General features: G+C 39.6%; 1 protein-coding gene across 1 annotated transcript in view; it reads left to right on the top strand.

Annotated features, from left to right (window-relative positions):
• Positions 1-25140, top strand: part of DICER1 (dicer 1, ribonuclease III) — an 87362-nt gene that overhangs the window by 48433 nt on the left and 13789 nt on the right. Inside the window, exons 7-22 of the mRNA XM_063440043.1 lie at positions 326-486; positions 1847-2015; positions 2682-3160; positions 4388-4520; positions 5605-5847; positions 5936-6084; positions 7637-7769; positions 10987-11062; positions 11330-11469; positions 14561-14740; positions 15077-15290; positions 15974-16127; positions 17616-17798; positions 18423-18528; positions 18608-18783; positions 19559-20330. Of these exons, the coding sequence (XP_063296113.1) occupies positions 326-486; positions 1847-2015; positions 2682-3160; positions 4388-4520; positions 5605-5847; positions 5936-6084; positions 7637-7769; positions 10987-11062; positions 11330-11469; positions 14561-14740; positions 15077-15290; positions 15974-16127; positions 17616-17798; positions 18423-18528; positions 18608-18783; positions 19559-20330 (3468 nt within the window). The remainder of the gene's footprint in view (positions 1-325; positions 487-1846; positions 2016-2681; positions 3161-4387; positions 4521-5604; positions 5848-5935; positions 6085-7636; positions 7770-10986; positions 11063-11329; positions 11470-14560; positions 14741-15076; positions 15291-15973; positions 16128-17615; positions 17799-18422; positions 18529-18607; positions 18784-19558; positions 20331-25140) is intronic.

Raw genomic sequence — 25140 nt, 5'->3', positions numbered from 1 at the left:
TTAGTGACTCTTTATGGTTTTTGTATGGAGATGTTATAACCCTTGTACCTGTATAGGTCTGTATTCCTTGATGTACTTTCCAATTGTTTGAAGCTCACATTTTCACCGAAAAAATATATGCTTCAATCTATAATCCAAAATAGTAATCCTTGTACGTGTATTGCATCAGTAAACAGGGCACTTGCCTTAGTCAACTAGAGCGAACAAATTGGGCCCTATCATGTCTCATTAGAATGTCAGCTTCTCACCTTCCTAGCGATGGGATTCTGTATATATTAATACATGAGCTCATTTATCATGTGCTGCTTTCTTGTGTTACGTATAGATCTGTGAGAGTTGCCAGACATGTCCTCGGATTCTGGGACTGACCGCTTCAATACTGAATGGGAAATGTGACCCCTGTGACCTGGAGGATAAAATCCAGAAGTTGGAGGAAATATTACGCAGTAACGCAGAAACCGCAACAGATCTGGTAGTTTTAGACAGGTAAACAGGACCCAGAAACCCATGACATCATCTCTTCTGGAAATCAGGACTCCATAGAGCTGTATTGTGGAAGCCTAGTGATGCTCCATGTAACCATAGCATCTCTAATGCACATATGCCAGACAGATTTTAGAAGGACAGAATGTTCTATCTCATACCAAAGCTTTTTCCTTTGTAAAAGAGTACACTTTATAAATAACATTTGCTTATACAGACACGGTTATAATTCAGATTCTGTTATTTTTTTATTTATATAGCGCCAGCAAATTCCATAGCGCTGTACAATGGGTGGACTAACAGACACGTAATTGTAACCAGACAAATGGACGCAGAGGAACAGTGGGGTTGAGGGCCCTGCTCAATGAGCTTACATGCTAGTGGGAGTGGGGTAAAGTGACACAAAAGGTATAAGTAGGGGTAATGAAATGGGTTGCTAGAAAAATATTCACTGAGAACTTAGTAGGTTATTTTTGACAGTTGCAGGTGAGGAGTTATTGGGGGGGGGGGATGGGATGAAAACCTGCTAACAGTTGAAATTATATAATATGCTTTCCTGAAGAAGTGAGTTTTCAAAGATTTTTTGAAGGAGTGGAGACTGGGTGAAAGTCTAATGGAGAAGGCAAGGGAGTTCCACAGAAAAGGTGCAGCCCTGGAGAAGTCTTGGAGGCGAGCATCAGATGTGGGAGTACAGACAGAGAGGATAGGTGTAGGTCTTCGGCAGAGCATGGAGCGTGACATGTTAAAGGGACACAATAGGCACCCAAACCGCTTCATTTCATTGAAGTGGTCTGTGTGCAGTGTCCCCCTTTGTGCTACACTGTAAATAATTGCAGTTTTAGAGAAGCTACAATGATTACATTACTGGGCTAAGATTGCCTCTAGTGGCTGTCACAAGCTCTGCTTGAGGACATCCAGCGTCTGTAAAATCCCCATAGCAAAGCATTGAAGTATTGCTTTTTTATGGGGAGGGTCTAATGCGCTTGCTGTGCATTAGTTCCACCTGCTCCCTGTCGTACAAGGGGAAACGCTGACCCACGAAAAAAACACCAAGGATTTGTAAAACCCTTTCTGTACCACAAGGAAGGGAGGTATAGTGTTCAACTTTGTATTCCGTACACCATAGAATCCCTTTAAGTCATATTGCTTTAATCAAGCTGTCTGCAGGCCAGTTATCAAGTTTTCTAAATAAATGTTGAAATATTATAACAACATGATATCACGGCAATTGTGAGCCAACATGTTTACATGTTCTGTATGACTGGTTCACTTTTTAAATCATTACCCCGGAATTACTTTTGAATGTACCATTCTGTGCATTTATTTTATATTAATATTTTTTTTTTTTTTTTTTTTTTAAAAGGTATGCCTCTCAGCCTTGTGAGATTGTGTTAGATTGTGGACGGTTTCTGGACAAAAGTGGACTGTATGAGAACCTTTTAGCTCAGCTGGACGAAGCACTTCAGTTCCTTGATGATTGCAGTATTCCTACAAATTCAAAAGAGAGAGATTCCACATTAATCTCTAAACAGGTATACTCTAAATTGTATAAATTGAACATTACTGATTCAGAGGGTTAAAATATTCAGTTTTAGTCGTTGATTGCTCTTCATGCAGCAATTTTATTTCGAAACACTTTTTAATGTTAGTGTATTTGTTTGTTTTTCTGGAAACAGTGCAATCCAAACTGCAGATAATCTCTGAATAAAATGTCATATTATGGCAGAAAGAAAATGTGAAAAAAATTGTATGAAGTGTTTGGCTTTTTCCCCACTTTTATCTTTTTATTCCCTTTGTGGATTTACTCTTCTCTCTGTCTTTGGGATTGCCTCCATATTATCGGGAGGCTGTTGTAAGCATACACCTCTAAGCTTACTGCTGTTGGTGGGTACACTTTCACTATAATAATGTTTGGAAGCCCTTACACAGGAATTGGTTGATATATCTGCATTGTTTTATTTATTCTGTACATCACTGAGCAACACAGGTTGCTGCAGCAGAAATATATTGATTTTTGAAGCATTTAAATAAATGATTAAGTCCGTCTTGGAGATTCCCTTCAAATCCTACCACTAATGTCTGTGAAATACTCATAAGAGCTCTTCTCTCTGTATAAATACAGCAAATGTAGATGGGAATCTATAAATTCATGAAGAAGTAAACAATGTGTATTGGAACGTGTCCTCCTTGTTTCCTAGATCCTGTTGGACTGTATGACTGTTCTGCTGGTGCTGGGTCCGTGGTGTGCAGATAAGGTGGCAGGCATGATGGTGAGAGAGCTACAGAAGTTCATCAAACACGAACAAGAAGAACTGCACAGGGAATTCCTATTGTTTACAGACACTATTTTAAGGAAAATCCATGCTCTTTGTGAGGAACACTTCTCTCCCACTTCCCTGGACCTAAACTTTGTTACCCCCAAAGTCCTAAAACTGTTGGAAATTCTGCGCAAATACAAACCCTATGAACGCCAACAGTTTGAGAGCGTTGAGTGGTATAACAACCGCAACCAGGATAACTATGTCTCTTGGAGCGACTCAGAGGATGATGACGATGAAGAAGATGAAGAGATTGAGGCAAAAGAGAAAACCGAAACAAGCTTTCCATCTCCATTTACTAACATTTTGTGTGGCATCATCTTTGTGGATAGAAGATATACAGCGGTTGTTTTAAACAGGTGACTTTATTTTTTTTTCTTCCTTGTTTAATTATGCCTGGTTTCTCTCATCCTGTACTTTTCTCTTTCTCTCAAGTAAATTGGTTAATATGGGCCTCGATTCAATAACCTTTCTAAATGATTTAATACGGTTAGAAAATCTTTAGAAATTACTTTTTTACAGTAGTCTCCATTAAAGTCTGTAGAATTTTTTTGTAAATGATTTTAAAAATGTTTTTTGTTTTTTTTTCTTAACCGTATTGAATTATTTGGAAAGCTTATTTAATCTAGCCCATGATTGGTAAATGTTATTTCACATGTGTTTGTTAAAGCAGCAATGTCACCTTTCGGGATCTTTGCATAATTTGCATAGACACCTGGCAGTGACTGCTCTGCTGGATATCCGGTGGCCACCAAGTGCAGAGGAAGGTGAGATATAATCTGAATCACCATGGTCTTACTGACATTCTACTTCCAAGCCTGTGCTGTTCTCTTGCGCATGCCTGAAAATACACCGCTGAGGTCTACAGTCTCCACTGACAATGCCCTTTTCTGTGTTTCCGTCACTGACTGCTGGATGGCTGGAGGAAATTACAAAACGTAAGGCCAGTAGCTCTTCTATTAATGGAAGGGCTTAATCCACTGCAAGGGTATACCTCCTCTTTCTGGGTGGTCGTTTATGTCAGGATTAGTGAACATACACTAGCTCTTGTTAGCTGCACAGTTTCGGCCACGTGTGCTGTGCGTCCAATTAAAGAGGCCTTCAAGATGGAAGATGGGTAAGGCTAAAGACCTATATATCCATTAGAAATAATACTCACCGAGGGTGTAATACATGTAATATTGTATTTTAGATAAAAGATCAAGTCCCAATTTCTGCAGTAAGGAACAAATTAATACTGAAACCAAGGCATATTAACATGGCAGCTAAAACAGATGTCGAGACAGGATCAGTATCATAAAATTCCAAGTTCAAATGCAGCCAGATGGCACATGCTATAAAATCTACCAATAATAATCTTGCATAAATGAGGTTGTCGGGAGGTTATGGTGTAACTATAAGAATTGACCCAGTGCAGTGCAAAGCTTTATATCCTGCCATTTCCACAAGCATTTTACCATTCACAACACAGGCATGGGATCTTATTTTAGGATTGCTGCTGGAATTTGTGTGCATTTTGAATGCCTTCATATGTTGTCATAAGTTTGGTGGTAAATGATTTGATGGGCTTCCTTATAACATTTCAGGTTGATTAAAGAAGCCGGGAAGCAGGACCCTGAGCTGGCTTACATTAGCAGCAACTTCATAACCGGACACGGCATTGGGAAGAACCAGCCTCGAAATAAACAGATGGAAATGGAGTTTAGAAAGCAGGAGGAGGTAATGCTCTGTACAATTTGCCCAAGATCTGTCTCCCCCGTGGGAAAATGGAAGGATTTTTAATAGAAATCACCCTACAGACTTTGTTGACCTTTCTTGGAAGTAGTTGGTATTGACAGCAGGGTGTGGATATAAAATTTATTTAAAAAAAATCTACTTGTTCACATTCACAGGACTAAAGTGGTAACTTGTTCCTCATGACAAGCTACTTGTCCTGACCCATAAAATAATTTTAATTATATTGGGGCCACTACCTATAGTGTCTCTCCATCTGTCCTTACTCATAGGGTGCTTGTAGTGTGTCTGTGTGCGAGCACTGGCTGGGAGCCTGTTATTTGCATCATCTTCGTGTGCAAAGCATACGGCTAAAGCGGGGAGGGGGGAAGGGAAATCTTTCAGAACTGCTTGTCCCTGGTGACAGGCCATAGGAATTTCCAATACTTTTGACAGTTCAAATCCCTGGAGATTTAAATTTAGCAAGGGGTGGAAATCATACCAGTTTTCTGGGATAGTGAATGCTAAACTTGCCCCTGTAGAAGTTTGGTGTTCTATGAAACTTAGGCAGTAGGTTCACATTGCCATGGGAGATTTGGCAGTTTGTAGAGAAATCTTTGCAACAGGAGCACAAAACCATTTATATTTCATATATTCTATCAGAACTAAAAATTTCCACTTAGCCATTGGTGAGTAAAAATTCAGCTCTGGCAAGTAGAAATTCATTCCTGGTAAGTAAATTTACTTGCAGTGGCAATAAAACTGTAGGCCCGTCTAGTAGCATAGGACTTGAAAATGTGAGCCTTGCGTTACGTAAATAGTCTATTTAAAAAATAAATAAATAATAATAAAAAAATAAAGTAATTCTTGTTTTTTCACTTTTTGTCAATAGTCACTCAACCCCTGGTCTCATGTTCTCATTAATAGTGTGTATATGGTGAAAGAAGAAAATACAAGCAAAACTCTTAAGGAAATCATTCCCTTGCATATTGTAAATTACTTTTGAAGAATGTGTACATTTTGCTGCTAAACAGACACTTACTAGTTATCTTTTTTTTTTTTTTTTTTTTTTTTTTCCCTTCTCTGATAGGTTCTAAGAAAGTTCCGCGCACATGAAACTAACTTGCTAATTGCTACCAGCATTGTAGAAGAGGGAGTGGACATCCCAAAATGCAACCTGGTGGTTCGATTTGACTTGCCTTCAGAGTACAGATCTTATGTCCAGTCCAAAGGCAGGGCACGTGCTCCCATTTCAAATTACATTATGCTAGCAGACAATGATAAGATAAACACGTTTGAGGAAGATTTGAAAACCTACAAAGCAATTGAAAAGGTTTGCAGCTGTACACATTGTGTTTTACATCATCATATATTCTTTCTTAATCTGTTTCCAAGTCATTTTCGTTTCTTTAAAATTTTAGATATTGCGGAATAAATGCTCAAAGTCCAAGGATTGTGGGGATATAGAGTCTATCGATGATGATGATGAAATATTTCCTCCATATGTACTGAGGAAAGATGATGGGAGCCCTAGAGTTACCATTAACACAGCTATCGGACACATCAACAGGTAATTTCAGTGTGGATAAAAAGCCCATCCCCAAGAACATATTAATTTCATGTCACTGGTGGAGTCCCTATTTGTGCTTTGTAATCAACATAGCTACAGACTAAGAAGGTCAAAGAAGAATGCCCATAACATTTAAGCCAGGGTGCCCAATAGGTTGATCACGATCTATTAGTCGATCCCAACAGAGATGCTGGTAGATCGCCGACTGCTCTTTAGTTATGGGGTGAGGGCTCCGAAATGCAGCTGCGCAGTGTTACATGATCATGTGGAGGAGCATTAGGGGGAGTGGCCCCAATGTGCTCTGTCCTTCTTCACATAGTTTCCAGGCAGTGGAAGGATTTGCTTTGACACTGGGTGCAGGCAGCACCGCGGCAGTAAAGCTTTGAGGCAGGGAGCAGCAAGGAGACTTTGAGCAATTTTATCAAATGTCTTCTTGCTAATATTGTGATTTATTTTTTTGTGGATAGTGCTTTAAAGGGCTGACATGGTCTTTGTAGAAGGAGGGGAGCAGCGTTTTTGTAGAGAGGAACAGGGCTTGCATTCCATGGAAGGGGCGATAGTCACCGTACCCATGATGACCCTTATCCGCCGCCAAAAGGGGGACCTGAGCATCAGAAATGGACTTGGAGCAATGGAAGAAGGTTGTCGGATCTGATGAATCACATTTTCTTGTAGATCAGGCGAATGGGCAGGTGCGTGTGCATTGTTTACCTGGGGATGAGGTGGCAGCAGCACTATGGGAAGGAGGCAGTGTTATACTCTGTGCATTATCCTGCTGGGAAACATTGGGTCCTGGCATTCATGTGGGTCTTTCTTTGACATGTACCTACCTCCTACCTAAACATTGTTGCAGACCACGTACACCCCTACATGGCAATGATGTTCATTGATGGCAGAAAAACTGTTTTAGGAATGGTTTGAGGAACATGACAATGAGTTCAAAATGTTGCCCTGGCCTCCAAATTCCCCAGCCTTCAATCCTATTGAGCATCTCTGGGACGTGCTGGAACAACAAATCCGATCCGTGGAGGCCCCACCTCGCAGCTTGCAGGATTTAAAGGGTCTGCTGCTCATGTCTTGGTGCCAGACACACCAGACACATTCAAAGGTCTAGTAGAGTCCATGCCTTGACACAGAGCTGTTTTGGCAGCATGAGAGGGACAGGGCTTGCATTCCATGGAAGGGCTTGCATTCCATGGAAGGGGCGATAGTCACCGTACCCATGATGACCCTTCTGATATTAGGCAGGTTTTGGTATTATGGCTGATCTGTGTATATATTGTTTCATTCTTTGTTTGGTATTTTCTTGATCAACAGTTTCTAAATAGAATGTTACAGCTACAGTTCCCATGTTTTGTCAGCCATGGTAAAAAACTGGTTGATAAATGATGGAATATTTAAAGTTAATGACTAGTCCAAGGCTGCACTCACCTTATCCAAATTGTAGGCAAATGTCTGTCTAAATGATAGAAAATACCTTTATGGAATTTACATCTGTTTCCGGTGACTTATTTTTATTTTGAATATTAATTACGGATTTGTGTTTTCATAGGTATTGTGCCCGGCTACCTAGTGACCCGTTCACTCATCTTGCTCCAAAATGTAAAACACAGGGATTACCTGATGGACTTTACCGTTCAACCCTCTACCTACCAATCAACTCTCCTCTTCGCGCCCCCATTGTTGTAAGTAATTGGTAAGAATAAAAATGGCAGACCAGGGTTGTGGTTTATTACTTTAAAAAGGAGCAACTTTCAGCCAAATAGTTTAAATTTTTTTTCCCCACTAAAAATCCTGCCCTGTTAACAGCAGAGTTGTGAGGCCTGCTTGTTTTCTGTGGGGAATTATGTTGTGCTACGACCTCTGCTCGCTCCTCCTGCTGTGAGAATATTGCAATAAAGCAGTTGGTAGCATGAATTATTTACATTGACAGTCTTCTTCCAGTCATTCCTGGCAACCTTGCTCTTCAGGTCTTCATAGCTGTATTCTCACTTTTGCACAAGAATAGAAATAAGGATCTCTATGAAAGGCATTTCGTGATCTCTGATAGCGTGTGGATCTCATACGAGAAGTGGACTTTAGCACTGTTTCTGGTCTTCTCGAGCATCCTTTTATTTATTTCTCTTTTCCAGGATATAATCTGCAGTAGTTAGAGAGAGCTACTCCTGGCAGAAATTACAGGCTTCATTATAAGAGGACTCTTCTCCTACCCTACCCCTTTAGTATTTTTTTTTTCTTTTCCCTGCCATACCAGGCAGGAGACTTTTTATCTGTAGCTGGTTATAATTGCCGTGATGAACTGAGCCTTGTCACGTGTGCTTGGAGGCGTTTGCTGGCCAGCCTCTTACAAAAGACTATGGGCCTTTTAAAAACTACGGGAACAGACTTGGTTTGTGGAATTTTGAATTTGGTTCGGGAACCGGAGACCACCCTGGAGCTTGTTAAGCCTAATTTTGCAATTTCAATTTCGCAAGTGTTGGTGGCCACAATTCCTATGGACGACCACGAGGTGGCGGCCATCTTGTTCACATGAAACCAGGCAGCAGTGTTTGGTCGTCGAGTTCATGGAACTATTTTTAGACACTGAAACTCACGAACACCGCTCGTCTTCCATGGTCGCCTGCATTCGGTTCTACAACACTTAGAAAGGCACTGTTCGGTGGAAACGTTCCCACGAACAAGAGGATCAAGCTCCAGGGTAAGACTATTGACTCTGTTGGGTAGTTTGTTCATTTTTAAACTACCGAACTAGACTGATCGCCATCCCTGATTCTCTGGAACTGTTGTGCGCATGGGACCATGCAGGCGCTCGGTCAAATTATGACTTCCAGGAAATTCCTGAACCCCTGAACTGGTCTGGGTGATTTTTGGACATGTTGGTCACCCAGATCAGGGCCATCAGGGGATGTAACTTTTGTCGGGATTTTTATGCGTTTTAAGGTATTTTGGGAGTTTTGTAAAAATGTGTGTTTTTGTGCCTGGAGATAATTGAGTTTTTAATACAGTGCTTGACTCCATTATCTCCCAGGCATAGGGGAGGAATTTACCTATTTGGTACGGGAGTGCCCTGGACCTGAAAGCCAATGTAATCGTGTATATGTTATTACTGTAGTCTACTCTCAGGTCCAGGGGGGAGTGCCCCTTGCATGGGGACCTGCATATAAGGCCAGTTGTGGTTGCCATTAAAGAGATTTTTTTTTTTTTACCCTTCATGAAGTCTAGGCTCATGTTTGGGGGATTGGAGAGCTATATTCACTCTGGGGATCGCTATAATCACTATACTCCTTAGGATCACAACAAATTGCTCTTGTGAGAGCAGCCTGCTTCCCTCTCTGGACTAAGAGGTCTACCTACTGGAAGTTGGATCCTGGTCTTGAGTTCTGGGTGGGTGGAGGACAGCTAGACCCCAACCAAGCTGCAGCAGTTTGTGGGGTCTACAGCAGTTATGGTGTCCAATTGCAGTGCTTATGGTACTCAAGGATTACTAGGAAGCAGCGATTTGACTGAGGTGCCCAGTCGAGGTGCCAGACGGTCCGTCACAGTTGCTTACCAGGATTCCGGTTCAATCGTCTGCAGGGCACAAGTGTTTTCTTCCTCATGAACTTTCCTGAGCCCAGAACAGGTACTAGATGTGGCACTAACTTCCACCTCTTGATTGGTATCCTTACACTAGTAAAGAGTGTAGAACATTCAGATTTGCGCATTGTACTCTGTGTGGCCATGCAAGAGTGTTTCTTGGAAAAGAGCTCAAGGAAAGTCTTAATGGATCAGTGTAAGCACCAAAGCCAACTGAAGTGGTTATGATACATAAATGCTGTCCCTTCAGTCTTTCTGCCGATTTTATTTATTTATTGGTTCATGGTATTTGGATTTATTTTGACCTTGGATATATCCTACATGGCTGTCAGTCAATATTTACTCCAGCAGCTTCCTTACAATACACAGCAATTAATATTCTACCTGTTTTACGTTTGGCATTGGCACACAGTGTGCTGTACCAATTATTATATTTAGAATTTGCGCGTGCTTTGTCGGGAGCATGTCTGCAAGTCCTCCTGTTCCTGCTAAAGAGTGCACTGGATTGGTCAATCATGTAATTTTGCACACATGCAAAGTTTGTCCTTAGTGATTTCTTTAAAAGCATTTGATTGGACAATGTTCATTACTAACTAGGAAATTAGTGTGGAGAAAAACATTTTTTTTTTACATTAATTGCAAAATCCAGGTCTGATACTGAAAGCATGAGGTTGTAGGACAGGGGTAGGCAACCTTTGGCACTCCATATGTAGTGTCCCTTGATGCTTTGCCAGCATTATGGGAGATGTGGTCCACAGCATCTACTGCCTACCCTTGTTTTAGGTCTCTCATATCCAGAGGGCTTGGTGGCACTAACAAACCTTTTAGTATAATGGTTGGAAAGGGGGACAGGGTCGCCAGCACTGAAGGCACTATAACAATTTTAATAAGATGACGTTGTTAAAGTGCCTACAGTATTCCTTTTAACAAATTATAGGATGCAACAATTTGGAACACGGATATAAACGTGTGGAAAATTTGGGGTATTTACTTACAGTAAAAACCAAAGAAAAAGTTACCTGCGCTCTCTCTTGGAGTATTAACTTAATTTTAATTATTATTTTTTTTGGATATTGCACTATTCCTGTCGGCATTTTGAGTGCCATCTAATATGGTGCACTAAATAGCAGTAATGACAAACATTACTAATATAACTTATGAGACGGTAGGTTTGTGGGCGTAAAGAACGGAGATTGGATGGCCATGGTATAACCTCCTTTTCAGCTGAATTGTAATGCCTGGTTCTCAATAAACTGAATAAATAGTGATGCTTTCAATCTGTAAGAGGTTTTCAGAAGCTTATTGGAAGTCTTGTGATTTTTCTAGGGTCCTCCTATGGTCAGTACCCGGTTGTCAGAGAGAGCAGTAGCCCTTATTTGCTGTAAGAAACTGCACCAGATTGGTAAGAAGTTCCATAATTTATGACAAATATTTGATTGTACAATTAGTTTATTTATTTATGTCTCCCATTTTAAAAGCACCATGTTCTATCATTTTATTTGTTTGGTTCAAGCTTTCTTCTCGTGCGTGCGTGCGTGCGTGTGAGAATTGTAATAATGAGCATACCTCATTCTATTGTGTGTGTGTGTGTGTATGTTAGTTATACGTGGGAAGGGCTTGATAAGTTTTTATGGGAAACACTTGCTTAAAGCTTACTTTTTCTCTTTAGGTGAATTGGATGATCATTTGATGCCAGTCGGTAAAGAAACCGTTAAATACGAGGAGGAGCTTGATTTACACGATGAGGAAGAGACTAGTGTCCCAGGCAGACCAGGCTCCACTAAGAGAAGGCAGTGCTACCCAAAAGCTGTGAGTTGCATGTAGCAAGTGTGTATTGTAATGCATTATTTCTGGTAAGAGTTGGAGTGTTTTGGCTTTCCACAATAAACAGGAATTCTACAAGACTGTTTTTTTTTTTTTGTTTTTTTTTTTAAATGCTTTAAATCATTTGACACAATATGTATCGTTACATTGTTGACACATGGTGTATGAGCACATTTTGGAATGTAATGGCAACTCTGTCCTGGGCATGACAATAATGCAATGCACGTGCTGTTGCTGGGCTTCCACGCAATCTTTCAAAAGCCAATAAATGTATATCCCAGGCTGAGATTGGTGTTACAACAGTTACATTGTTTGTAAACGCTAGCCTAGTCAATTTCTCTGTCTGCACACTGCTAGTTCGACAGTGAGAGAAGAGGTAGTTACAAAATGTCCTGGTGTCCCTCAATGTTCTGCCAGCTGCAATTGCTTAATATATTTCCTTTTGTGATATCTTTATTTTGGAAAACTCCAATCATTCTAACCATTACATCCTTCTGTCATGATTATGGTTCCAGGGCACTGGATACCTCTATGAAACTCTAAGCAGGTCCCATACAAGGCTGCATTCATTAGCGGGGAGAGTAGTTCTGTTCTAAATAGGCACTATGACCACTAGTGTGGTCGCACTCCTTTATGGGTAAAAAATTTTTAAATCTCATTTCACTGGTCGGATCACGGCAACTTCTTTTCCCCAGGCTGAGGTTATTATTACCGATGCCACTGGGAGTCATTACGCAATAGCGTCATTACAGAGACTACTGCACTAGTTGACCTTTCCTCTTATATACAGTTGAAAGAAAAAGTATGTGAACCCTTTGGAATGATATGGATTTCTGCACAAATTGGTCATTAAATGTGATCTGATCATCTAAGTCACAACAATAGACAATCACAGTCTGCTTAAACTAATAACACACACATAATGAAATGTTGCCATGTTTTTATTGAACACACCATGTAAACATTCACAGTGCAGGGGGAAAAAGTATGTGCAAGGGTTCACATACTTTTTAATTTAATAACTGTTTGAACCTCCTTTAGCAGCAATAACTTCAACCAAACGTTTCCTGTTGTTGCAGATCAGACGTGCACAACGGTCAGGAGTAATTCTTGACCATTCCTCTTTACAGAACTGTTTCAGTTCAGCAATATTCTTGGGATGTCTGGTGTGAATCGCTTTCTTGAGGTCATGCCACATCATCTCAATCGGGTTGAGGTCAGGACTCTGACTGGGCCACTTTAGAAGGCGTATTTTCTTCTGTTTAAGCCATTCTGTTGATTTACTTCTATGCTTTGGGTCATTGTCCTGTTGCAACACCCATCTTCTGTTGAGCTTCAGCTGGTAGACAGATGGCCTTAAGTTCTCCTGCAAAATGTCTTGATAAAATTGGGAATTCATTTTTCCTTCGATGATGGCAATCCGTCCAGGCCCTGACGCAGCAAAGCAGCCCCAAACCATAATGCCCCCACCCCTATACTTCACAGTTGGGATGAGGTTTTGATGTTGGTGTGCTGTGCCTCTTTTTCGGCACACATAGTGTTGTGTTTCTTCCAAACAACTCAACTTTGGTTTCATCTGTCCACAGAATATTTTGCCAGTACTGCTGTGGAACATCCAGGTGCTCTTGTGCAAACTGTAAACGTGCAGCAATGTTTTGTTTGGCCAGCAGTGGCTTCCTTTGTGGTATCCTCCCATAAAAATCCATTCTTGTTTAGTGTTTTACGTATTGTAGATTCGCTAACAGGGATGTTAGCATTTGCCAGTGACTTTTGTAAGTCTTTAGCTGACACTCTAGGATTCTTCTTCACCTCATTGAGCAGTCTGCGCTGTGCTCTTGCAGTCATCTTTACAGGATGGCCACTCCTAGGGAGAGTAGCAGCAGTGCTGAACTTTCTCCATTTATAGACCATTTGTCTTACCGTGGACTTTTGGAGATACTTTTACAACCCTTTCCAGCTTTATGCGAGTCAACAATTGTTAATCGTAGGTCTTCTGAGAGCTCTTTTGTGCAAGGCATCATTCACATCAGGCAATGCTTTTTGTGAAAAGCAAACCTAGAACTGGTGTGTGTTTTCTTTGGGCAGGGCAGCTGTAACCAACACCTCCAATCTCATCTCATTGATTGGACTCCAGTTGGCTGACATCTCACTCCAATTAGCTCTTGGAGACGTCATTAGTCTAGGGGTTCACATACTTTTTCCACCTGCACTGTGAATGTTTACATGGTGTGTTCAATAAAAACATGGCAACATTTCACTCTTTGTGTGACTTAGATGATGATCAGATCACATTTCATGACCAATTTGTGCAGAAATCCATATCATTCCAAAGGGTTCACATACTTTTTCTTGCAACTGTATGCATTTTCCCAATGCATCTCTATGGGAGCTTTTGTCGTCTTCGTGTAGTGGTTCTGGTGCTTTGTGTCTGTTTAAGAGGTTAAAGTATATCTGCAGTGCAGTGATAACATGGTAGTAATTAATAAACCTATTTGTCGTTAGAAAATGTTTAGACTATTTTACACCAAATTAAAAAGCTTTAGAAACCTGGCGATGCAGTGAGATCCTGTAACAATCTGGGATTGATCTGCCTGTGTTTAAGTGTTTACAGGAATTGCACTGCAAAGGATGAAAGTGAAACTCAGGCTAGTTTCTTTTTAATCTACCCATTAGCTCAGGGGTCCTCAAACTCCGGCCCCCCAGATGTTGCTGAACTACAACTCCTATGATTCTCTGGCTATCTGTGTAATTCAAAGAATCATGGGAGCTGTAGTTCAGCAACATCTGGGGGGACGGAGTGTGAGGACCCGTGCATTAGCTAATGGTTTTGTGTAAATAATATGGCCTGATGTACTGTTTGTCTTTAAACAAAAAAAAAAATGGAACTGCTTATACCGTACACGGTTAGGGCAAGTTACACTTCTTGTGTACTTATTATTACGTTTTGTTTTAAGTTCATTTTGAATTCATGCTTTAATGTATAACTCTGTGTATGTCTCTACTAGCTGATATAACAGGTACCAGCTGTTACTGTATTCGCTATAACTGATATTACCTTTTATTTCTTATTTTGCAGATACCAGAATGTTTACAGAACAGCTACCCTAAACCTGGCCAGCCTTGTTACTTGTACGTCATCGGAATGGTGTTAACCACACCGCTACCAGATGAATTAAATTTTAGGAGGAGGAAGCTGTACCCTCCAGAGGACACAACAAGATGCTTTGGAATACTGACAGCCAAACCCATACCTCAGGTAATGTTTGGTCCCTTAGCAAATGGAACGTTGGCTATCTTAGGGCTATTTGCATATACTTGGTTCATACTTGTATACTTGTAGGGTCTGCACATGTAATGAGTGAATAGTAAGTGTGCGTCGTGTTGCCCATGTGTATAGCCATTGTGCCTCGCACCGCACACGGTGAAAACACAATTTTAATTTATAAAGTAATTCTCTTTAGCTTTCAAGCTTTTTAGGGTAAAGGCTGCATTGCAATCCACCAATCCTCTGTAATTTACCGTCATTCTGACTTGGTTATCAAACAAGCTATATAAGCTTTATATGCCATTTGTTCATGGTCTTGTTTTATAGATTCCTCACTTTCCTGTCTACACTCGATCTGGGGAGGTGACTATATCGATTGAGCTAAAAAAGTCTGGATTTACCTTGACATTACAGCAGCTTGAGCTGATCACCAGACTTCACCAGTACATCTTCTCACATATTCTTCGTTTGGAGAAACCTGCACTAGAATTTAAACCAACAGCAGCTGATTCTGCTTATTGTGTTCTACCTCTCAATGTTGGTGAGTATGTGCTTCACACATTGTCGCTACTTTTTCATAAATTAAAGTGTTTTCTCACCCATGCACTTAGACATGTAAAAACAAATATCCAGTATTTAACAATCTGTACTATAGTTTGTAAACTAGTGTGCAGCGTCCCTTAGCAACCGTGTCAAATAGTTACTAAAACTGGAATTTTATGCCAAGATGGCTGATTTGCAGAATGTAACCTATGTCCTAAAATGGTTGGAGATAATCCATGGAAGTTTATTCTATAAAACAACAAACTATTTTTTTTTTTTTTATTGACTTTCCAACTTCGTTATACTGTCTGCAAATTGATGTTTATAGAATAAATGTATGTGTGTGTTTAGGGGCACTGGACAAACTTTGATTACTAACTCAGATGAGTGGCCAACAAGGCAGACTTAATATTCATTTTACACACTCACTTACACTACAGATATATTCCATGAAACATGCACATCTTAAAAACATCATCTACACAGGTAGAAGACTGGTGGATTACTGACTAAACCTTAAGATAAAATGTGAACAGTTGAGATTTGGCTCGATGTTTCCAGTTTAGTTGACCCCTCACTTCCCCCTACGGATGAATCCCTTTTTTAAAGGAAATGATAGAGAGCTGTGAGCAATAGTAAAATTAATCTCAGAATGCTAATCTGTTTCTCTTTTGCCCTTAGTAAATGACTCTGGCAGTTTGGATATTGACTTTACGTTTGTGGAAGATATTGAGAAATCAGAGGCACGAACTGGCATCCCAAGCACACAGTATTCAGCTGAAAATCCTTTTATTTTCAGACTGGAAGACTACCAAGATGCTGTGATCATTCCAAGGTAAGTCTTTTTTTAGGAAACTGCCAGAACGACTAGTTTATTTACCTAGTTGGAACAGTTTGGTCATTTTAGGAAGTAGACCTGATCTACATCTGTAGTGACTATTGTATTGCTATAGCTTGGGAGTGCCATTGTATGACTGGAAATTGTGAGTTGGTGCAATGGTGAAAATGGATGTACCTACATCTGCTTTGGTGTTTACACCTATGTCTGTGCATTTTTAACTTGATATTTTTTTTGGCAATTTTGCAAGCCCAATACGTTGGTAGATGAGCTGTCTAATATGGCTGTTCTGTTTAGATACAATTGTCTAGAATTTATTTTGACAATCCGATATTGTCATAACTGAGAATTTATTTTTTGGGACAACATCACAACTCTGGACTAACTGAAAGTTAATGGTGGATTGGGCTGTTATTTAAAGCCCTTTTCCATCCCATATGATTCTGTCAAGACACAGCCTGGCATACTGTGACTTCCATGATGTAGTGGGTGCAAAGATTTGAGTGCATATTGAATGTACAAAGTTACAAGTAGGCAAATGCAAAAGGGGTGCATCTTGGTTAAAGGGCTTCTTCTAAAATGATTTCTGTATTGTGAAAGATATATGCAAGATCGTGTCTCTTAATAATGCCTTGAATTTGGCTCCCATAATTCTTGCTGAACTAGTATATTCCTCTAAGTCACTAGCAGTGGAAAGACATAGACTTCGTATGGTACTATTCTCTCTCTATCCTGCACCGGAGCCAAGAGTAATATGGACTTTGTAGAACACTTACCAAACCAGCTCCCATTTTGTTCCCACTACAGCTTATGTGTTTTAAGCAGAGTGATCACACTGACTGGGAAACTGTCACCTTCTGGGATAAATTTGTTTTTTTGGTCATTATGTTTTCATATTCTCATAGTTTAACAAATTATACCTGGGAATTGTAAAAAAAAAAAAAAATAACATTAAATGTAGAAATAAACCTCTTTATTCTGCAACTGGGCACCTCCATCAGTCAGGATTGAGAAAGTTTACAGAGAAGAGGGAAATGAAAGCAGTGTTTCTGTATCTTCACTACCTAATTTGCCTTGTGTGATTTTAATAGTATATATTTAAAGGGTTATTTCTACAAACTGCTCTAGTGGTTATGGTGTTAGGAATACCCTGGCACCGCTCTGCAGTATTCGGGCAAACTGTTTTACAATGGTTTACCTCACACCTGGGTCCCACTATGGAAGTTAAATATTTGTGTGTAGAGTTTCAAACACGTACAAATTCCAAGCACCATGACCACTTAAACACTGAAGTAACCCTTTGATATATCTTTAGAATTTAAAATGAACGTGAGCATCACACAAAAGAAAACTTAACACAAGTTATGGGTTATTTTCAGTGTTTTATTCGGTAGTGTAATTTGTAATAATCCATTTAAAGAAACATATTTTTTTTTTTTTATTTTTTTTTTTTTTAATGTGTTCCATGTTCTCTACTTTTCTCAGATACCGTAACTTTGACCAGCCCCACAGATTTTATGTAGCGGATGTATACACTGATCTTACTCCACTTAGTAAATTTCCTTCTCCAGAATATGAAACGTTTGCGGAGTATTACAAAACTAAATATAACCTCGACTTGACAAACCTCAACCAGCCTCTTCTGGACGTTGACCACACATCTTCAAGGTATGGGTATTGAACAGCAAGTGCTTTGTGGATCGCAATATTACATTTCGGACAGTTTAGTCCTTCACTGCCTGTATAAGATTGTTGTATTCGTGAAAGCATGCTTAAGTTCTCTTTGTGTCTCTGCATATTCAACATCTGCCAGTGTCAATATTTATCTATCTTTGCCATAAGTGATTTAAATATTTACAGAGCTATGCCAGCCTGATTTGGGGTTCGTTCTCTCAGAATACAAATTGTTAGATTTTCCAGTACTATTAACATGTAACCATTGAGCATGTCAAAATTGTAAGCAGTAGAGGTAACACTAGTCTGTTCTTGGTGGCAGCACCCAAATACCTATTCTCCTAGTAGCACAAGCTTGTACAGGTGTTTTGAACTACAACTCCCATGATTCCCTCGCTATTTTGGAATAATGGAATGTACGAGTAAAACTACAGCAGACGTTTAACCCCTTCCTTGCCATCCTTTGTTTTTAACCATCCTGATTTCTCATCCAACCACAGAACTAAGTGCCCCTTACTGCAGCACAGAGTCGAACTGTACTGGGGAGAGCGCGACACAAATGTTGTTTCATGTACTTTTTGTAACCAACATGTTTGTCTTCTTTAAATGCTTTGTTAGACTTAATCTTCTGACCCCGCGTCACTTGAACCAGAAGGGGAAGGCTCTTCCTCTAAGCAGTGCTGAGAAGAGAAAAGCAAAGTGGGAAAGTTTGCAGAATAAACAGGTATTTTTGCCATTTAGATTGGTATAAGTGATCAGTTGTACTTATTGTAGGGGTGCTGACTCCCATTTTATCCGGACAGATCCTGGTCCCTGAGCTCTGTGCTATCCATCCCATCCCAGCATCTCTGTGGAGGAAGGCGGTCTGTCTGCCCAGTATACTGTATCGGTTACACTGCTTGCTGATTGCAGAGGAACTACGAGCACAGACGGCCATTGATGCAGGAGTTGGAGTGAAATCTCTCCCGGAGGATTTCAGGTACAAGTGGACTTTGTAGTTTTGTATATTTTATATATATATATATATATATATAATTATTTTTATTTATTTATTTATTTTTTGCAAAGAGGGAGAAAAACTATGGAAAGTGCTCATGTACAGCACATCCCCTGCATGGAGGATCAGTTGGCGGGGTATTTGTAGTGAATGTCAATGGTTTCTGAATTAAAGTTTATTTTCCTTCCATCACTTGCTCATGTTCTGCTACCCTTGTCATGTCACTTTCTCTCTACCCTCTCCTGTGGGTATCTGACAGTATGATCACAGACTAAATGCTGCTGTTCTAATTTCTACCCTTACTAGCAGATAAGTATTTAGTAGAAGATTGGCAAATGGCTGGACAGCAAAAAAAAACAATCCTTCAATGTCCCGTGCAGCCACTCAACTACTAGTTGTAAGTTAATTAGTAAATGCACCCTAATAGTTTGACCATTGTGTGTATGTATAGATTTTTTTAACTCTTCTACATGCATACTCCCATTGGTTTTTGGGTTGCGTTTAGATTAGTTTAACATTGATTTATGCTTTAAAATGTAGACTCCCCTCAAATACTAAACTGGAACTGCATTGAAAAGCACAAATCCATGTTAAAGCAATCTAAACAATCAAGAAAACTATATATAAAACATTAGGAGAACCGTATTGGTACAGAATGTGAGGTTTAATACTATGACTTTGAGAGAAATAATGGCCACACACTGGTCTCATTTTTCTTCAATACTTTATTTTAATTTTTTGTAATGTTTTCCTTTAGATACCCTAACTTGGATTTTGGATGGAAAAGGTCCATTGACAACAAATCCTTCAACTCTTGTAATAGCTTCTGCTCTGAAAATGCCAGTGACAGTAGTCTATGCATGGCCATGGTCTGTGACAGCCCTGAAAGTCAAACTGCTAAGCTTGAGACTGCCACAGAAATGATTGACGAAATGCATTTGAACAGCATACTGCCGTGCAAAAATGAACCCAGTCATCCCCACGTTGATCAGGTCTCTGACTATGCCAACATGTGTAATGGTGTTTCTTGCAATGGTCTTACCAATGGGAATTGTGATGCAGAAAGTAGTGAGTTTTGCCAGAGCGGACGGCAAAATTGTTGCGAACCAGAAACTGCAGTGCAATCATCTACCTCATGTCCTGATCAGAATATACCTAATAATAACCAACCCATGCCCAGCAATGAATGTACTCTGAGTGAAACATGCATTGACACCAATACTACCAAACCTACCTCAGATGAGTCCTCTGCCCTGTCCAACAACATGTGTCCTTCAGAATGCTGTATAAACATGGAAGAAAACAAGTTAGCAAATGGACCACTTAACGGATATTCTCCAAAAACTCTTGGCCCAAACCCTGGTCTTATACTCCAAGCCTTGACCTTGTCAAATGCCAGTGATGGCTTTAACCTGGAGCGTCTTGAAATGCTTGGAGATTCATTTCTGAAACACGCAATCACCACCTACCTGTTCTGTACTTATCCAGATGCTCACGAGGGACGGCTGTCTTATATGAGAAGCAAGAAGGTGAGAATGTTTACATCAATGCATCCTGCAAATATATTGCTTGAAATGATCAATGAGTGCTATTTTAAAATGTTTCTGTAAGTACACATCAACTGTTCCCTCAAAACCATTTTATATAATGTGTGTGTGTGTGTGTGTGTGTGTGTGTATATATGTGTATATGTGTATATATATATATATATATATATATATATATATATATATATATATATATATATATATATATATATATATATATATATATATATATATATATATATATATATATATATATAAAACCTTGCACTCCAACTCACTTGTATATGGACCCGGTGCTCGATTGCACTGAATAAACACAGTCAAAGGAAAATCAGCACTCCCAGGATTTGTTCAAAAAAGTAATACTAGTTCTTTATTCCAACAGTCAAAGTTTCAGTTCCACTAGGGAACTTTCATCAGGACAGAATACAAATACATATAGAATCAGCCTAGTTTAAATAAGAAAGGTAATCACATTAACTCACGGTTCAGGTGTGCAGGGGGTCGATCATCCTCTCCTCCGAGCGTTTGGGCGGGCACAGGACGCCTAAGTCATTCTGTTCGCACGCTCAGGTTACTTACTGACAGCCTGCGTCCTCCATCACCATGGAGACGTCGGGCGCATGCGTGATAGACATTAATACTGTCTCTGTATCCACCCCTCGCACGGAGGCAGGATATTGCTCTAAAAATCAACAGTGTATGCATAATTCATACCTAAAGTCCCCAAAAATAGAGATATATTAAACAGGATAAACATATTTTGGTTCCTAATAGTTAATCACCACCTGTGCAAAAAAACAGATACATGAATATGAAAGAAAAGCTAATTTAGTGAATACTGTATAATACATACTAAGAGTGAAATCATTCTAATTATCCCTGTGATCATTAATAACAATATAACCTATCAAAACACTCAGTGTCTATAATAATATTTTCTAAAGAGTGCAGTGGGAATAATCTGCAACCTCTGCCAGTAAATCTCAACATATGTGTATATTATAGTGTGTGTGACACTGATATAGTGCCAGTCCAATTCTGGTGTCTAAGGCTCAAATGACCCTATACTCAAGAGGTCTGTAAGGTGAAAAAAAAAAACTTAAAAAGAGTGATAAAAATCAAAAATACAAAACAAAGATACAAAAGTGCTAGTGCAACATATTTAAAGTGATGCTCATTGCTATAAACCTATTCTCATAAGTGTTTCCATGTGAGGCTGCTATAATATCTCACCTATTACCAGGGGGAGATGTATTGCCATATACATTATAATATATGCCAAACCTATCAGAAAGGAACACAATTTTTTTTTTTTTTTAATAAATCCTCACAAAATAAAATCGCTTAATGCTCTTTATCCAGGCTTTGGGAAACATATAAAGCATAATAGAAAGAGGGTCCTTAACTTCTCCTACATAATATTCTGAATCATGATTATGAGATTACCATAATGGTGTATATTTGATATGACTTTAAATATACCAAGAATTAAAAAATTGGAAACAATCCAAAAAAAGGACTAAATGATAAAAAAAAAAAAAAAAAATATTAGAGGAAGGAAGTATATGAAAGTTTCTCATTCAGGCCATTGGGGGCCAATGTCCCCAATTTTTGGATCCACCATGTCTCTTTTTGTAGTAATTGTTCCTGTCTATTACCACCTCTTCTTGAGACCGGGAGATGGTCTATCGCTACACATTTCAAAGAGGTTAAAGGATGACTTTTCTCTAAGAAATGTCATGCCACAGGTTTATCCGATTTCTTATCCCTATAGGCCAATCTGATGCTGGACCTGTGTCCTCTTATTCTTTTGCACAAAGCTGTTTCCGTCTTGCCGACGTAGTTCAATGCACAGGGGCATGACAATTCATAGATCACATAATCTGTACGGCAACTTATCCTGTGTTGTATTTTGAACAGTTGACCCGTATGGGGATGGTTAAAGCTTTTGCAGGGCATGAGGTGTCCCCAAAAATTTTTTGGGTTCCTTTCTGATAGGTTTGGCATATATTATAATGTATATGGCAATACATCTCCCCCTGGTAATAGGTGAGATATTATAGCAGCCTCACATGGAAACACTTATGAGAATAGGTTTATAGCAATGAGCATCACTTTAAATATGTTGCACTAGCACTTTTGTATCTTTGTTTTGTATTTTTGATTTTTATCACTCTTTTTTTAAGTTTTTTTTTCTCCCCCCCCCCCCCCCCCCCCCCCCCCCCCCCACTTTACAGACCTCTTGAGTATAGGGTAATTTGAGCCTTAGACACCAGAATTGGACTGGCACTATATCAGTGTCACACACACTATAATATACACATATGTTGAGATTTACTGGCAGAGGTTGCAGATTATTCCCTCTGCACTCTTTAGAAAATATTATTATAGACACTGAGTGTTTTGATATAGGTTATATTGTTATTAATGATCACAGGGATAATTAGAATGATTTCACTCTTAGTATGTATTATACAGTATTCACTAAATTAGATTTTCTTTCATATTCATGTATCTGTTTTTTTTTTTTTTGCACAGGTGGTGATTAACTATTAGGAACCAAAATATGTTTATCCTGTTTAATATATCTCTATTTTCGGGGACTTTAGGTATGAATTATGCATACACTGTTGATTTTTAGAGCAATATCCTGCCTCCGTGCGAGTGGTGGATACAGAGACAGTATTAATGTCTATCACGCATGCGCCCGACGTCTCCATGGTGATGGAGGACGCAGGCTGTCAGTAAGTAACCTGAGCGTGCGAACAGAATGACTTAGGCGTCCTGTGCCCGCCCAAACGCTCGGAGGAGAGGATGATCGACCCCCTGCACACCTGAACCGTGAGTTAATGTGATTACCTTATTTAAACTAGGCTGATTCTATATGTATTTGTATTCTGTCCTGATGAAAGTTCCCTAGTGGAACTGAAATGTTGACTGTTGGAATAAAGAACTAGTATTACTTTTTTGAACAAATCCTGGGAGTGCTGATTTTCCTTTGACTGTGTGTGTGTATGTGTATGTATATATGTATGTGTATATATATATATTTAATTTATTTATTTATTATCTCACAAAAGTGAGTACACCACTCACATTCTTGTAAATATTTTATTATATCTTTCCATGTGACAACACTGAAGAAATGACACTTGTAACGGACTGTTTCAGCAGACAAGGGGTTAAAATCCGTTTAGGCGATATGCCCCTTTCTGAGAGACAGGCACAGCTACTGCAGAACACCAAACTCCAGAACTGGATACAAAATAGCACTCCAAACTGGAACCTCACGAATAGCTACTAGCAGACGAACAGGAAAAGCAGACATCAGCTTACACTCCTAGCAATCGATCTCCAACAGCATACAGTGAATCCCCCCAAGAATGAGACAAGGCTCCGTGTTGAGGGTCAAGCAGTGGTCTGAGGTGTTGGCACACCCAGCCTGGTTTTTATTATGGTTGTGCACATACAGGACACACCCAGGGGGAGGCATAAAACAACCAATCAAGTAACAGTACAACCCACACATCCCCTCCCCTCAGATAAACAGTTAACATAATTATTACATACAGTAAAAATACAGTTTCCACACATACTCTGTAACTTTAAAACCATACATCACATTCACATAAAAATACATATCCACAATCAATCCATTCAGAGGAACAACATGTTAAAAAATGGCATGAATCAGACCAGGGGTTCAAAAGTTAGTAAAAGTATCTTTTGTCCCTTACTGGCCGCATGGCAAAATCTGGCTCACACAGGTTTTACAGAGGCCTCTATCCTGGAGACAATGGGGGGGGGGGGAGTAATCCAATTATCCAGGGATAGAGGCAGACTCCATTGAGCACATGGTTACACAAAGACAGTAAAACACTTTAAAATACATAAAGTTACTTTTTATACATAACACACACACATGTTACATATCCACAGATAGCTGGGATCTGAACGCACAAAACTACCGAATAGCGCGCAGATCCTATTCACACAGTTCAATTGCCATGGAGCTAAAGTCTTTCATTATATGAATAGGCTCCATGGCATAGCTATCTGGGGGTATCACCGCTCACACAGGGCAAGTACCGAATGGCCCCACTGTGTTTAAAGGGCCAGAATGAGTGACATGCACTCTGTTAGGGCCGAATAAGTTTTTTTAAAAGGGCCCAATCTCCCAGGGACCATAATCACATGGCAAGAGGCTGGCAAGCATTCCTCCCCAGGCCCAAGTGGCAAGGGCACTTCGTCACAACACTCTGCTACAATGTAACATAGTAATTGTACAGCCTGTATGACAGTGAAAATGCTGTCCCCTCAAAATAACTCAACACACAGCCATTAATGTCTAAATCTTTGGCATTTGTGGAAGGAAATTGAAATTAATGGAAGGATTATTAATATTAAATAGTTTTGAGGTGACAGTTGTCCTTTAATGTAGTTTTCATAGAACAACCGGTTTCTTCCATGTGCACCGTCTTTAGTCACCTTTGCTGCAGTTTACTCAATTACCATATTCCACAAACCCATATCTTGCTTCCTGTTATTCTTTAATCCATTACGTCAAATACTGAAGTTTCTTTTGGTGCTAGTGAATCCCTTGTAAAGTTCACTTGCCAGAGGTAAGTTGCTTGTGGATTATTGCTGATAAATATTCCAGTGATGGTTGTTGTGTTTGTGTAATACTTGAGGACTAAATTCTAGATTTGTTTTGATAGACTTCAAACTGCTGAGCCACAGAATGCCAGGCTTGTGATTGAGCCCAAAGAATTCTGAGGATTGAGCCACA

The sequence above is a fragment of the Pelobates fuscus genome, chromosome 13 (assembly GCF_036172605.1).
Source record: "Pelobates fuscus isolate aPelFus1 chromosome 13, aPelFus1.pri, whole genome shotgun sequence".
Lineage (NCBI taxonomy): Eukaryota > Metazoa > Chordata > Amphibia > Anura > Pelobatidae > Pelobates > Pelobates fuscus.
This window is presented reverse-complemented; position numbering and strand designations above follow the sequence as displayed.